This window comes from Marmota monax, unplaced genomic scaffold (genome assembly GCF_021218885.2).
Source record: "Marmota monax isolate L192 unplaced genomic scaffold, Marmota_monax_Labrador192_F-V1.1 WCK01_AAM20220418_F8-fsc00051, whole genome shotgun sequence".
NCBI lineage: Eukaryota > Metazoa > Chordata > Mammalia > Rodentia > Sciuridae > Marmota > Marmota monax.
The window spans coordinates 13,099,645-13,115,036 of record NW_026695202.1 but is presented as its reverse complement, the minus strand read 5'-3'; the positions used below and the strand labels follow the sequence as shown (position 1 = coordinate 13,115,036).

At 44.2% G+C, this 15,392-nt stretch overlaps 1 protein-coding gene across 8 annotated transcripts in view; it reads right to left on the bottom strand.

Moving 5' to 3' along the window:
- Positions 1-249: 249 nt before the first annotated feature.
- The window catches only part of Mei1 (meiotic double-stranded break formation protein 1), an 80,288-nt gene continuing 65,145 nt past the window's right edge, over positions 250-15,392 (bottom strand). For 4 of the 8 annotated variants that reach the window (XM_046429567.2, XM_046429573.2, XM_058574266.1 and 1 more), the window contains 9 exons: positions 13,661-13,765; positions 11,722-11,832; positions 11,259-11,443; positions 7,573-7,654; positions 7,209-7,384; positions 2,737-2,818; positions 2,159-2,265; positions 1,158-1,289; positions 250-996 (listed from right to left, as the gene is read on the bottom strand). In XM_046429567.2, coding sequence (XP_046285523.1) covers positions 829-996; positions 1,158-1,289; positions 2,159-2,265; positions 2,737-2,818; positions 7,209-7,384; positions 7,573-7,654; positions 11,259-11,443; positions 11,722-11,832; positions 13,661-13,765 — 1,148 coding nt within the window. In that variant the 3' untranslated portion in view covers positions 250-828. Of the gene's footprint in view, positions 997-1,157; positions 1,290-2,158; positions 2,266-2,736; positions 2,819-3,422; positions 3,542-7,208; positions 7,385-7,572; positions 7,655-11,258; positions 11,444-11,721; positions 11,833-13,660; positions 13,766-15,392 lie in introns of those variants that run through there. The other 4 variants (XM_046429569.2, XM_046429570.2, XM_046429571.2 and 1 more) reach the window with 4 other exon arrangements.

The window sequence follows — 15,392 nt, the reverse complement described above, 5'->3', positions numbered from 1 at the left end:
TTGGATTGCAGCAGCCCCAATTGCAGAGGCCTTTGGACAGCCCAGAAGATAGCTGTGACCTAATTGATGTACTCTGGGTACAACTGAGGCACCCAGCAGATGCTCCTTGAGGTGTTATTGCCCTAATAAATCTGCCTCTCTCTCCCTGAGGAAACCATCAATCCTTTGCTGAAATAATCCACTATCCAACTAGCTGAGAAACCAGCTCCAGGGAGACAAGTTCACAGTTAAATGTTTTTGGAGAGTCCATGCAGGTATGGGTTTATGATTTTATTTCTTGATTCCATTTCCACAGTGAAGTAAATGGCTTCAGATAAATGACAGCAATTATCTCTTCCCCACACCCCAATTATACCCTTTGTCTCCAGGTCTCACTTCTCTCAGTTTCTGGGTCATCAAGTCCTGAGGCTCAGTCTCTGATGTGTGACATGGATACAGCCACCCCTCCCAAGCAGCTGGTAATGAAATATGAGAGGAGAACAGCAGAAAGGTGGAGCCAACTGTGGGGAATCACAATTCCAGGGCCCCCAAAAGGGCTAGAATGATCACAGCAGAGATGCTCCTAAAAATAGTGGCATGAATTCTAGAACAGGGACCCGCATATGTGGGCTAAGTAGTTACTATAACTGTTCTGTGGGAGGGGAAAAGAGCCAAGGAGTCTGCCAGGGGTGGGGGTGGGAAGCACCTCCTACACCACAATGTCTTTGGAGCACTTCAACAATTCCCCAAGGAGCCTCTGACCAGTGTTACAACCCTAGCTTTCTAAGGGACTTGCCAATCACCAGCTCTTCCACTTGGACTGAAGAGGGAAGCATGAGGCCACAGCCTTCATAGCTTGGGTAACCTTGCCCAGGCCAAAGCTCCAAGATGCAAGAAAGGATACAGCATGTCCTGCGGGAGCGGGTGGTCTGAGAAGGCACTGAGGGACAGGCCCTCCAAGGAGGCCTGTAGGGTCTGGGTAGTACTGTGATTAATCAGGAGGCCCATACTCTGGACCTAGGGGAGAAGAGGGTAGTGAAGGTAGGACTTCTCTAAACATCCCCTACCCCCTGTACTTCTGACCTCCTAAGGGCTGCTGTAGCCAGATCCAACCTCCAAAAAGATGGTGTTGAGGGTTGAGCCCCACAGGGGTTGCATGTCATCCAATTTCCACCCACCTGAAGGAAGAAGTCACGAAGAGCTCTGCGTGTGGTATTTGAGAGGGTAGATAGGTCTGCCAAAGCTGCAACTTGCAGAACATGACCCACCTCTTCATGAGAGAGGACACTGCTGCTGTTGTACCGCACAAACTAGCCCAGGAAGAAAAGCCCCAAATACCCAGTGATTTGGAGGAAATGCCATTTCCGGTGCCCTGCTGCACTGGGCAATGAGCTGGGGATCCTGTTTTGAAGTCCATAGAACCCTGCCTTCAAGAGTGCTGCTTTGGTGGGTAGGGGTGAGGTAAATGAAGCAACTGAGGTCCTGAGGCAACTTTCCCTAACTGACCCTCTGGCCTTGCCTCCTTCCTCCCCCAGCTTTGCACCATACACTAATGGCCAAGATGAACTGTGCATTTTCCATAACCTACCACCACCTGCTTTTGTATCTGGTGTTCTCATTTTACTACCTGAAATACCTTCAATACCTTCCTCCTCTCTGCCTATTAATCCTTCAAGCCTCAGATAAAATGTTACCTTCACCCTATAAAAGCAGTTACTCTCTTCTTTGTGTTCCCATACCAACCAATGATTTCTTTGTAGATCCACTTCACTATCATTCATAGACTCACTGCTTTGATATTTATTCAATGGACATTTACTATATGCCAAGCACTTAGCATCTCTTCCACTCCACCACACAAAACATATTCAACTCTTCATTTGTCTATCTCCTTCTCTAGATGGAGGAACCCTTAGAAGCTTAGATTTTGGCTCATTGACATCCTCGGCAGACTTGGCATGTGGTGACAGAAATAAGAGAAAAGGATCAGGGTCTTTGGGGTGAGGATATTAGATATTCAAAGGAATTCTGTGAGGAGGCCTCTTGGAGTTGAAGGTCCACCAAGCCCCTCTGCCTTATTTGAGGATAAGGGTTACCTAAAACAAATGTCCCAAGTCTCTTCAGCACCACCCAGCTCATGACATTTTTCAGACCATAGGGCCATTGTTTCTGTACTTACCAGTGTCATAAGCCTCAATATCTCGGATCTAAGGAAGGAATTTTCTCCAGCATCCAAGAGAGTAAACAGCAAAAACCTATTCCAGGGCTGGGAGGCCATATGGAGCGCTGCAGGCAAAACCAGTCCCTCAGGTGGTTAATGCTGCTTTTCCAAAGCCCTGAGGACTAGGCTGACACTTGTCCTAGTGATAAGCTTCTCCTAGTGACCCAGCTTCAGGCAGGCCATTGGACAGCCTGCTCCAACAGGTTTCTTTCTTTCCTGAGCTATCTATCCATCTGTTCTGACTGGCTCAGTGAAACAGTATATCCCATGATTGTGGGAGGCAGGCAACAGGAAGGGCTCTGCCATTTAAGAGCATTTTGAGACCATGGCTGGGTAGGTCACCTGACCTCTCTGAACCTCAGTGTTCTCATGTTTATAAAGGGTATGATAGTACCTTTACGGTATTATTAAAAGAACTAAACAAGATGAGTATGAATTACACAACAGGGGATGGAAGCCTTTGAAAGAAAGGTAGCAAGGGCTGACCTCCTCTAATCTCCCCCAGGGAAACATCATAGAATGAGGAAGATTTCTACCAAGGTCTGGGCTCCGGGCATACACGTAGTCAAGCAAGGCCTCCAGGCAGCCAACACAGCCCTGTGACAATAGAGGGTCCTTCTGCAAAACAACACAAAAAACAAAAACAAGAATAGGAATTAGGGTCACATTTTGCTACCAATAGGTTTTGATGTTAACTAAGAAAAAAAAAAACATTTGGTAATCAAGAGTTATTTGGGGGCTGGGGATGTGGCTCAAGCGATAGCGCGCTTGCCTGGCATGCGTGCGGCCCAGGTTCGATCCTCAGCACCACATAAAAACAAAGATGTTGTGTCCGCCAAAAAAACTAAAAAATAAATATTAAAATTATTTTTTAAAAAAATAGTTATTTGGATTTCAGAATTTAAGATTTGGGATATGGCCATGTAGATAATTAAGAATTCTTGTCTTCATCTATCACCCATAAACAGAGCACAATGCCTTTTTCAAGACAGAATTTTGTTTCAGAAAAGAAGATGGACCTTGGGCCCTACTGAGAGATTCACATATTACAGACATTGGAAGACTCCACAGTTTATCTAGGCGAGTGGGTTTCAACCAATTTTTCAAAAACAGAAACCTTTCATCCAAAATTTTATGCTAATGATCACATGAAAAAAATCTCATGATCATCAGTCAGAAAAATGCAAAACAACACTATCAAGAGATACAAGTACATACTCACCAATGACTGAACTTGAAAAGACTGACAATACCAAGTGTTGGTGAGAATGTGGAGAAATTGGAACTCTTATTGGAAAGGTAAAATGGTATAGCCACTTTGGAAAACAACTTGGTGGTTTCCTATAAAGTTAAACATAATTACCTTATGTGGTAGGCAGAATTTTAAGATGGCCCATGACTTTTACTCAGATGATCTCCTGTGATTTTATTATATGGAAAAAGGGAGATTGTTCAGATGGGCCCAAACTAATTACATGAACCCTTTAGAAGCAGAGTTGTCTATAAGATGACAGAAGAAGAATCAGCAAGTTAAAGTGTGAGAAAGACTCAATGTGCTACTGCTGGTTTGAAGCTGGAGAGGCCCTGTGAGAAAGAATTTGAGTAACCTTAAAGAGCTGAAAGAAGTCCCTTAGGATGAATCCATTTGTCCCAGATAAGCACCCAGCCTAGTTAATACTTTGATTTCAGCCTTGTGGAACCCTAAGTGGAGAACCTGGCTAAGCCTACCCAAACATATAACCTACTGAATTGTGAAATTATAAATGAATGTTTAGGCCATTAAGTTTATGGTATTTTGTTACAAAGCAATAGAACACTATTGCATCATTTGACCCAGCAGGTCCACTTCTAGGTATTTACCCAAGAGAAATAAAAACATATATCCACATAAAGATTTGTACTTCAGGAGCTGGGGATATAGCTCAGTTGGTACTGTGCTTGCCTAGCATGCATGCACAAGGCCCTGGGTTCAATGCCCAGCACCAAAAAAAAAAAAGAAGAAGAAGAAGGAGAGGAGAGGAGAAGGAGAAGGTTTGTACTTCAGTATTAAAAGCAACTTCATTTATAATGCTAAAAATCTGGAAATCCCAAATGTCCATCAGTATGTGGAATAAATAAATATAATATAGCCATATAAAGGAATATAATTTAACAATAAAAAGAAATGAATTAGGGGCTGGGGTTGCAGCTCAGTGGTATATCACTTGCCTAGCACATGTGAGGCACTGGGATCAATTCTCAGCACTGCATATAAATAAATAAATAATAAAAGTCTCATCTACAACTGAAATTTTTAAAAATTTTAAAAGAAGAAATGATGGGGCTGGGGATGTGGCTCAAGCGGTAGCGCGCTCGCCTGGCATGCATGCGGCCCGGGTTTGATCCTCAGCACCACATACAAACAAAGATGTTGTGTGAATGAATGAATGAATGAATGAATGAATACATACATAAATTCTGGCCTTTTCCCAGGTACCCAAGACTATATACAGCCATAGGTCAGCATGCCACAGTTTCCTCACCTGATAAGGAGCTCTGGCCCTACTGCCACTTTAATTAACCCTGCATTCATTCAATCCCTAGATGGTGGGTGAGGAGCCAGGGGGCTGGGCATTAGGAAAACTAGGGACTATTGCTCAAATAACAATAGCTCCTGTTACCAAGATGTACTTCCTGGGACACTGAAAGAATATGAATTTTGTGACCAAAAAGACCTACTTTTGAATCCTGACCTGAAGGTATCTGATCACAGGTGTATTACTTAACGTCTCTGGGACTATTTCCATGTCCACTTTATAAAGAAGTCATATGATGGTCAAGTGCCTTGTAGAGAGCAGGCTACTCAGCACACTGTATTCTCTCTCCCATCCTCCTCACCTCCTACTCTCATAGAATCCTTAACCTGACATTAGCATCTGCTCCTGTAGAAATGATCCTGAGATCATTCAAGTCTATAAAACTAATTAGCTCCTGAAATACCAATCTTATAACAACATATTCCACTCCCACCCAAAGCAGAAAGACAAGTCTGAGTAAGAAAGCTATCTGCCTCTTCTCTGGGCAGACCTACCCTTTTCCCCTTACCCAATTTCCCCAGGAATGTAGCAGCTAGATTTGAATCCGAAGCCAGCCTGAAAGAGCTCTGCAATGATTTAAATTTATCTCCCAAATTTCATGTTTTGGAAACTTAATTCCCAAAGGCATTTGATAATGGTATTTGAGAGATGGGACTTTGGGGAGGTGATTAATCCATTCATTGGTTAATGGGTTATTGTGGGACTGGCTTTATGTGTTTCCTACAATCTGTGGAGTGCCTAAATGTCTAGAATTATATCGTTTTTTATGTGTCCTCATTTTTTCATTCAACAAACAGTACTTGATGCCAATTCTGTGCCAAGCTCTACGTTCTTATCATGTATAAGGGAATCATTTCCCCCTCCCTATTAGATAAAAAGCATTTCTTGCACTAAGGAGGGACTTATCTAACAGACAAGATGCTAGCTTAACACCTGAATTAAGTGCCACCCAGAATTAAGGAATTAAAGTTCCTGCTCCCATAAACTTAAACTCTTAAGATTGTGGCCAGCTGGCTACGTTTCCGTAATGCAGCACATTTTTTTCCCTCTTGTGAGCCAACTCATCTGGCTAGGAGAAAGAATGGTTTAAAAGTTCATTTTGGGGCTGGGATGTGGCTCAAGTGGTAGCGCGCTTGCCTGGCATGCGTGCGGCCCGGGTTCGATCCTCAGCACCACATACAAAGATGTTGTGTCCGCCGGTAACTAAAAAATAAATATTAAAATTCTTTCTCCTTCTCTCACTCTCTCTTTAAAAAAAAAAAAAAAAAAAAAGTTCATTTTGGATAGATATGATGAAGTATAGCAAAATATTAATGGTAGAGACTAAGTGGTAGGTGGATGGGTGTTCATTATAAAATTCTCTTATATTTGCTGAATGTTTGGAAATTTCCGGCAACAAAATAAAACATTCTAATTCAAGTCCCAGCCATGCTTCACTATATGTTTATCAGCAAATAAAGCTGACATATTAATTTTCATCAAACTCCTGACTTCTTAACTAGTTTTGAGCCCCCCAAAGGGAAAAGAGATACAAAGATGAACCAGACTAAGTCCCTGTCCTTGAGGCTCTCACACTCTGGTGGGGGATACTAGTATGAAAATGGAAAACCTAAAACAAGAGAGCTGAGTGCCTGTCATGATAGCTATGTGATCCCTGAAGAGCCCAGAGCCTTGTGCATAGATGCAACACAGGACAAGATTCAGCCTAACTAACCAAACACAGGGCCCACTCCCAGGACCCCCAACATCCTTCACAGGTCCTGATACTAAGTGGAGAGGCTCAGTATATAATGGTTGGATAAAAAATGATCTCCAAGGACTCTGAACTATAAAACATTCTTCTGAGGTGAACATCTGTGTTGCTTGCCCAAGATCTATTCCTTCTTCCGGTAACAATTTTCCTTCAGGTTCAGTCCATGTGGGCTGTGAAGAGGTGGCCATACACTCATACACTCCAGCTCCAGGAGAAGGCACAGGCCATGCCAATCAGAACATCCACATCCTGGCCATGGTGATGGGTGCACTACCCACACCAGGCTAATGAGACTCAATTCTAAAAACTTCTGGGAAAGAGAAAGTTTCTTTCCACTGAGAGGATATAAGCCTGGAGCTGCTATTGCTCATCCTACCATCCTTTTGAGGTCAAAGCTGACAGTAAGGAATGCAGAACCAAAAGGTGGAAGCAGAGTTCTGATGGCACTGTCTGAGGCTCTGGGACCCTGCTGTGCCTGAGGCCATTTGTGACCCCTGGACTTCTTAGTCAGGAGCTCAATTTATGTTTCATTTCTGTCACTGTAGCTTTAAAAGTCTCAACCAACCACCCTCCAGGACCTGTTGAGAATACCAGGCTCTTGACAGGCAACACCCCCTCTTGTTATTGCCCTAAGAGAAGCAGTTCCCACGGCCAAGGTCCCACTCAGCAAGGGCCTTACCTGAACAAGGAGGTTCTGTAGTCCAATCACCAGGGCCAGCACTTGTGATGTTCCCAATGGAGCTAGAATATTATCCTCGGGAGCTGGCAGTGGCTGGGACCCTGAGGGTGCCAGGGCCACCAGGGCAGAGGAAAAGTTTTGCTGCAGTGCTGTCCGCAGGAAACGTAAGATGGCAGCTAAAAGCAGAAGACTCCTCACACCCAGTTCCTACCTCTTTCCCTACATCCCACCCAACTCTGTCACAGGAGAGGAGACAATACTGATGATATAATTATGGAGTGACCACAGGCTGGTTTGGGTGGGGGGCCTATCTCAGAATCCAGAGGAAAAGCTCGTTTTCTAATGGAGACTCCAGGGCCCACACCTGACAGCAGTGCAGGCTTTTTCTTCGGAAAGCTGAGGGCCTTCAATAATTGGTCCAGTTCCACGGACAGTGTCTGGTGAACCTGGCAGGGCAGGAGGTAAAAGGCTAAGCCCCAGTTCTGGGAGCCTAGGCAGAAAATAGTCTGACCCCATACCTTTCCCACCCCCCACACCACATACATACCCTCTGCATTGTAAGGGGACAGAGAAGGCCATGCAGAGTCTTCTCAGACTTACCTGGCTTCAGGAGTGTAAGGAGGAAAATCATGCCTGTATCTAAAGAACTAACTACTCTCCCAAATCTCCCCTATCTTCAATGGCCTCCTCCACCAGAGAGACTTCACTAGCTTTATCTGTGGTTCTGTCTCTGGCTCTACCACCACCCACCTAACTCAGAAGACTTGTAGTTAGACATGAAAATCAAAACCCTGCTCTGCCACTTCCTGTGTGGTCTTGGCAAGTCACTCCACCTTTATCAGCCTGCCTCACTTTCTTCCTTCATGAAATGAAGACTACACCTCCTGCATCCTCCCTTCAGAGCAACTGTAAGGGAAAGTTGAGGATCAACCTTGGTGAACATGCACTGAATGTCACACTGTTCTCAGCACAAGCTGCCTAAGGGCAGGAACTACTACTCTGCTTGGCTGTGTCACAGTTTGACACAAAGCAGTTCCTTATTTAAGTTTCTTATTCAAACTAAAAAGTTCCTTCTCAGCAAAAGAAACAACTAGTGAGGTGAATAGAGAGCCTACAGATTGGAAGCAAATCTTTACCACAAGCACATCAGATAGAGCACTAATCTCTAGGGAATATAAAGAATTCAAAAAGCTAAACACCAAAAAACCAAATAACCCAGTCAATAAATGGGCAAAGGACCTGAACAGACCCGTCTCAGAAGATGATATACAATCAATCAACAAATATATAAAGAAATGTTCAACATCTCTAGCAATTAGAGAAATGCAAATCAAAACCACTCTAAGATTTCATCTCACTCCAGTCAGAATGGCAGCTATTAAGAATACAAACAACAATAAGTGTTGGCGAGGATGTGGGGGAAAAGGCACACTCATACACTGCTGGTGGAACTGCAAATTGGTGCAGCCAATATGGAAAGCAGTATGGAGATTCCTTGGAAAACTGGGAATGCAACCACCTTTTGACCCAGCTATCCCACTCCTTGGTCTATAAACAAAGGACTTAAAAATAGCATACTACAGGGACACAGCCACATCAATGTTTAAAGCAACAAAATTCACAATAGCTAAATTGTGAAACCAACCTAGATACCCTTCAGTAGATGAATGGATTTTTAAAATGTGGCATTTATACACAATGGAATATTACTCAGCAATAAAAGATAATGAAATCATGGCATTTGCAGGTAAATGGATGGAGCTGGAGGAGATAATGCAAAGTGAAGTTACCAATTCCCAAAAAGCAAATGCTGAATGTTTTCTCTGACATAAAGAGACTGATTCATAGTGGGGTAGCGGGATGGAGCATGGGGGGAATAGATGAACTCTAGAAAGGGCAGAGGGGTGGGAGGGGAAGGGAGCAGGCATGGGGTTAGAAATGAAGGTGGAGTATGATGGTCATCATTATCCAAAGTACATGTATGAACACACAAATTGGTGTGAATATATTTTGTATACAACCAGAGATGTGAAAAATTGTGTTCTGTATGTGTAATATGAATTATAATGCATTCCACTGTCATGTATAAATTTTTTTAAAAATTAATTAAAAAGGTTTTTTTTAATCCCTGTTGGGCTGGCTCAGTGGTAGAACACTTGTCTAGCATGCACAAGGCCCAGAGTTTAACCCCCAGCACTGAAAAAAAAACTTAAAACTCTCTGTTGGCTGATGGAAGCAGGAGGTTCTTGGCAGAAGAATCAACCTGTAAAAACATATGGAGAGGGCTGGGGTTGTGGCTCAGTGGTAGAGTGCTTGCCTAGCATGTGCAAGGCCCTGGGTTCTAACCTCAGCACCACATAAAAATAGATTAATAAAATAAAAGTATTGTGTCCAACTACAACTAAAAATAAATATTAAAAAAATATGGAGATGTCATGCTAATATAAAAACTTATATGGGAACTCTGTACTACCTGCTTGATTTTTCTACAAATCTATGTAGAACTGTTCCTAAAATAAAGTGTATTAAAAATAAATGTAGGGCTGGGGTTGTGGCTCAGTGGTAGAACACTCATCTAGCACCTGTGAGGTACTGGGTTTGATCCTCAGCACCACATAAAAATAAATAAAATAAAGGTATCGTGTCCATCTACAACTAAAATAACTTTTTAAATAAATAAATGAAATTGAGTGCAGTGGTGCACACCTGTCATCTCAGCAACTTGAGAGGCTGAGGCAGGAGGATTGCAAACTTGAGACCAACCTCAGCAATTTAGGGAAACCCTGCCTCAAAAAAATAAAAAGGGCTAGAGATGTAGCTCAATGGTAAAGTGTCCCTAGGTTCTATTCCCAGTACCAACATAATTATAGAGATGTGAAAGAGCAGAGCTGATGAGAAAAAAACACACACTTGACCAGCGGACAGGAAAGAAGGGTAGAAATGACAGGAGTAAGGCTGCAGAGGGCCAAGCCAAGACAAAAAAAAACTGCCAAAGGAGTCTAGAGAGAGTGAGGACAGATGACAGGACATACAGTGGAGGATGAGCTGCTAACCAGGAGATGGTAAACTGGCCACACAGGGGGCGAGGACTGATGATCAGATCAAGGTAGAGTATATGTGGTAAAGACAGAGGAACACAGGTGACTGGCCAGGTGTAAGTCGAGGGCCAGGGCAGAGCCATGGGCAAGGTGCAGGTCCCAGGGAAAGATTCCTGTCTCAAATCAACCATATGCAACAACCTTCAAGGTCTGCCAGTGTAAATCTGCTGCAGCTTGTCACCACCCCATAAGCCAGGATGATTTTTGTCTGGGAGGAGCAGCCAGCCTTGGGGAGATACCTGAATGTGAAGCAGCCCTCTGGGGAGTTGCACATGTGATGACAAGACACAGGAGAGAAAGGCAGGGAGAAACAGAGGTGCCCTGTGGATATACCCACTGCTCTTCCATTATCTGTATCACCTTCCGGAACACTAACAAAGACAGCTAACCATGTGTGGCACTTCACAGATTGCCCTTCAGCATTTCAAGGTCATGGGCTGGCTCCTGGCTTCCTGTCCAATCTGACCTACACCATTCACATTCTCCTACTCACATTCTAGCCACAGAGAGCACATTACTTCTCTCCAAATATGGACCCTATGTCCTAACTTTGTGCAGCTTCATGTCTTTACCACATATACTCTACCTTGAGTGTCTTTCTCCATAATCTTCACTGGGTATAATATTTCTTACTTTGAGGCTTTGCTTGAACTACAAGTCCCTTAAGCATAGGGAAAATGCTATATTCCTTTTTTATTCCTCTTGTTCCAAGAATATAGCTTGGCATGTAGATGATTCGTGTGTGTTAAAAAGATTAATTTAAATCAACTTTACAGCAACTGTGAGATGTTTTGCACCAGTTTGTAGGTAAAGAAACAAACTCAGAAGTAGTTAAGTACCTTGCCAAGCTCACACAATTAAGAAGCCAGAGAGTTGGGGCCAGAATTCAGGCTTTTCATTACTTCTTTGAAGTGCCATCCCATGCCTCAAAGTCGTGGAGTGACAGACTAACCTGCAAACTGCCACTGTGTTGCTGGGCAGAAAAGGAGTCGGTGAGCAGCCAGGCAGAGCACAGCAGTGCAGTCCTGGGAGAGCTTGCCTCTGCCCAGGTGGGAGAGCCCATCTCTGTCCAGGTTAGTGCCAGCATCTTCTCCAGAAGCTCTATCAGAGCTGTGGTGCTCAAGAGCACTGCAGCAGCTATAGGGGAAAGGCAGGGCAAGGGCCACATGTTACACAGGAGCACCAGATGTTCAGCACCTAGTGAGGCTTCAAGCATATGAAAATAAACAAAAGAATTAGCATGAGGCCCTAAGAGTCCCAGAATCATTGAAAACCACAGGTTCTCAGAACCAGAGAGGACCTATGACCATGAGCCACACACACACCCCTAGTTATTTTTTTAAGACAAAATATTGAGGGTCACAAATACTGCCCAGTACCCTTCCTCTTCGCTGTCCCCCCCTGGGCCCCTGCACCTCTTTTCTGACTGCTGAGCGTGGTCTGATGCAGGCTCCAGTACAGGAAGTTGAAGGAAGGCTGCAGGATGTCCACATCATTGGGACTGCACTTCCCACACAGTTTGCTCACTGTAAGAAATGAGTCTCCAGTGGCCTACTGAGCAGTAGTCCGTGGCTTTAATGCACACCAGCAGTCACACTTCTCACAGATGAGAGCCCACAACTATTGATTTCAGACTTCAGTCTTGGGGAGCAAGCACAAACTAAGTGCTCCTGACATTTCAGCCAGTGGAAAGTGACAAACCTGAAGGTATATTCACACCCTTCACCTGAATAACCCAGGGATGTTGCCCACAGCTGCAGATTAGCCAGAACAGACCGTGCAGGTGGAGCTAGTCAAGGGCATCCTTTAACTGTGTATATGCCGTCACAGACTCCAGAATGCAAGGGTCTCTAGAGGTCATCCAGGCCAACCTATCACCTTAGCATGAGTCCTTGCTCCATGAGATCATCTAGCCTCCCAATTCTCCTAACAATGGAGCACACTGTCTTCCCATGGGAACTCTGTCATAATCATGCACAGTTCCCAGCTCTTGCCATATCCTCTCTGTCATATCACCTCCCTCTGGCTAACTCCTTAACTATTAGTAAGCAATCAAGATTCAGCTCAAAGTTCACCTCCCCAACAAATCCACCTGTAATCTCTTGAGGCAAGATGAGGTCCTCTTCTGCACTCCCCATCCCTTAACAGAGCAGATATTACACTGAAGAGTAGACATCTATAGAACATTTCCTTCTCCTCCTGGGAATTACCACTCCCTATCTCCCTATACCTTACTAAATTCTTGTTTACTTTTAACAGCCATATTACATTCTGACTTCTCATTGGCTTGTGGTCAACCCAACAAGCAGGTCTCTCCCCACTGTCATCTCCCCTCTTGAACCATAGTCCTCTCCTCCCAGTGCTCTCAAATAAAAGTCCTCAATTACAGATAAATATTACAGATAAATAGCTACTACATCACACATAGATTTCAGCCTCTTACTCCTTTTTGTTAGAGGCCCTTTTGAAGCTTATTTTTGTTACACACAGATCTCCTTCCAGCTTGATGGTAGCCTTGGTCAGACAGGTGAGTAGTGATTACAAGCACCAGGCAGTGGCAGGGTCCGCAGCCATCCCCAGAGACCTTTTCTGAGCCTGACACTGATCATCTCTTGACAAGGACTATGCTCTGGCAGGAAAAGTGTCCCCTCCTCCCCTATAGCCCAAGCCTGAGTCTACAGACATGGAAAACAAGTCATTTTTCCATTAATTTCAAACAATTGTCTCAACAATTCTTCCCGCAGGTGCTGCCTATGAATCAATGACTGCATTCATGAACAGTAAACGGTTCCAATGAGGACAAGGGTGTGCGTAAGAAAGACACCTAGAGAACTGTGAGCGGGGTCATCAGAGCTGAGTCGGCTGTGCGATGAGGTGGAGAGCTGACTTAGTCCCAGGAAACATGAATTGACACAGCTAGTATTTGTTAAAGACCTACCATGTGCCAAGCACTATGTGGCCTTCTGCATCTATCAGACCAGGTATTCCTAATCTCAACATCAGGGAAGTATCATTATCTTCCCTAGGAGGAGCCTAGGTTTGGTACAAGTAAGGTGAGTGCCGAACACCACATAGCTAGTGACTGATCTGACATGCAAGCCTGGGCCTTCCTTACTACAGAGCTTGTGCCTGCCAACACAGGTATTGGCCAGCGATGGGGGTGAGGGAGTTTCCCAAACACTCCCTGAGAAGAAGCAGAGGAACCCCCAAAAGATCTCTCAGCAAGAATCCCCTGGGGACAGACTGAGCTGCTAGCTTCTTCCAAAGAAATGAAAGGATGGAAGGAAGAAGAGAACACTAGCATACTGTAGGTCTAGCCCTGGGCCCTTGGCACTGTCCCAAGCAGGGAGGCACCTTGGTGAAGCAGTTTCATGGCCATGCTGTCCAGTTCTTGCTCTGATTTGTTCCTCAGCTGTACCAAAGAGAGGAGGCTCAGCAGCAGCGGCAGGTTCCCCGAGGCTGTCAAGAAGCAGGGCTGGTCAGGACTCTGAGCTCAGATCACCTGAAGGTCAGATATCTTACCCTGCCATAAACAGCCCTGAATCAGAGGCTGAATTCTCTATTTCCAAAGGATCAGGTGGTTTCTTGGGATTTGCCACTTCTTCCTTCTTCATGGGGGACACGGCAACAGATACACCGAGTGATAACTCTGGATTGGTACCAGAAATTCATTATTTCATTTAATGCATTAAAAACCAGGTGAAGCCGGCACAGCAGCTCACACCTGTAATCCCAGCGGCTCAAATGGCTGAGACAGGAGGATCTCAAGTTCAAAGCCAGCCTCAGCAACTTAGCAAGGCACTAAGCAACTCAGTGAGACCCTGTGTCTAAAAAATTCAAGAAAGGACTGTGGATGTGGCTCAGTGGTCAAGTGCCCCTTAGTTCAATCCCCGATACAAAAAAAAAAAAATGTGAAGCAAATATTGTTATTTCAACTCTGCAGTTAAGAAATTGAGGCCCACAGTGGCCAACTGGCTTTTTTCTTCTCTTCAAGGTCCACAGCTAGAGAAGGGCAAGGTTCTGTAGTCTGAATGTTTGTGACCTACAAAATTCCTACACTAAAATATTTGCTTGTTCATTCATTTGTACTAGGGATTGAACTCAGGGGCACTTAACCACTGAGCCATAAACCCACCTTTTTTTTTTTTTTTTGTATTTTAGAGACAGGGTCTCACTGAGTTGCTTAGTGTCTTGTTAAGTTGCTGAGGCTGTCATGATCCTCCTGCCTCAGCCTCCCGAGCCACTAGGATTACAGGCATGCAACACCATGCCTGGCTATGCTGAAATCTTAATCCCAATGTGTAATGGTATTAGAAAGTGGGATCTTTGTTAGGTGACTATGTCATAAGGCAGAGCTCTTGTGAATGGGATTAGTGCCCTTAGAAAAGGAATTCCAAAAAGTTCCTTCCCTTGCCTCTGTGTGAGAACACAGTAAGATGTCTATGAAGCAGCAAGTGGAGCCTCCCCAGACACCAAGTCTGCTGGTAACTTGATTTTGGATTTCCCAGCCTTCAGAACTGTGAGGAAATAATTTAAGTTATTTCTAAGTCACTGTCTATGGTACTCTGTAATAATAGCTGTAACAGACTGAGACATAGGACCAAGACTTGAACCCACATCTGAATTCTGTGCCTATGGCCTTTCCACTATACATTCCCACTAAATCTGTGGTTCTTCTGCAGTATTATCAGTTAGACATGTCTGGTTCTTCCTTGCAAAGAAAGAATTAGGTCCTTCGGATGCTCTTAAATCTACCTCTAAATCCCAGTCCTCAGTCAGGACTGGACCAAATACATCATGAATCTTCTCCCACTTTGTCTTGATGGCTCAGAAATTTGGTTAAAAATATATAGTCTCTCTAAAAATAGGAAAGACAAACCCATCCCAATTTTCAATATCTTTATAATGTACCAAAAATTGAGCTTCCTTGACTCCAGGGGTCCCATTCCAGACTTGGAAACTATCCTGGATCTTACTAGGAGTTTCCAACATATCACAGATCCAACTCCTTCCCAGGGCACTGCTGGCTTCCATCCTCTCCCAGATTTCTCTCTTCTTTCCACTGGGTGCTGCCATTATTGAGACA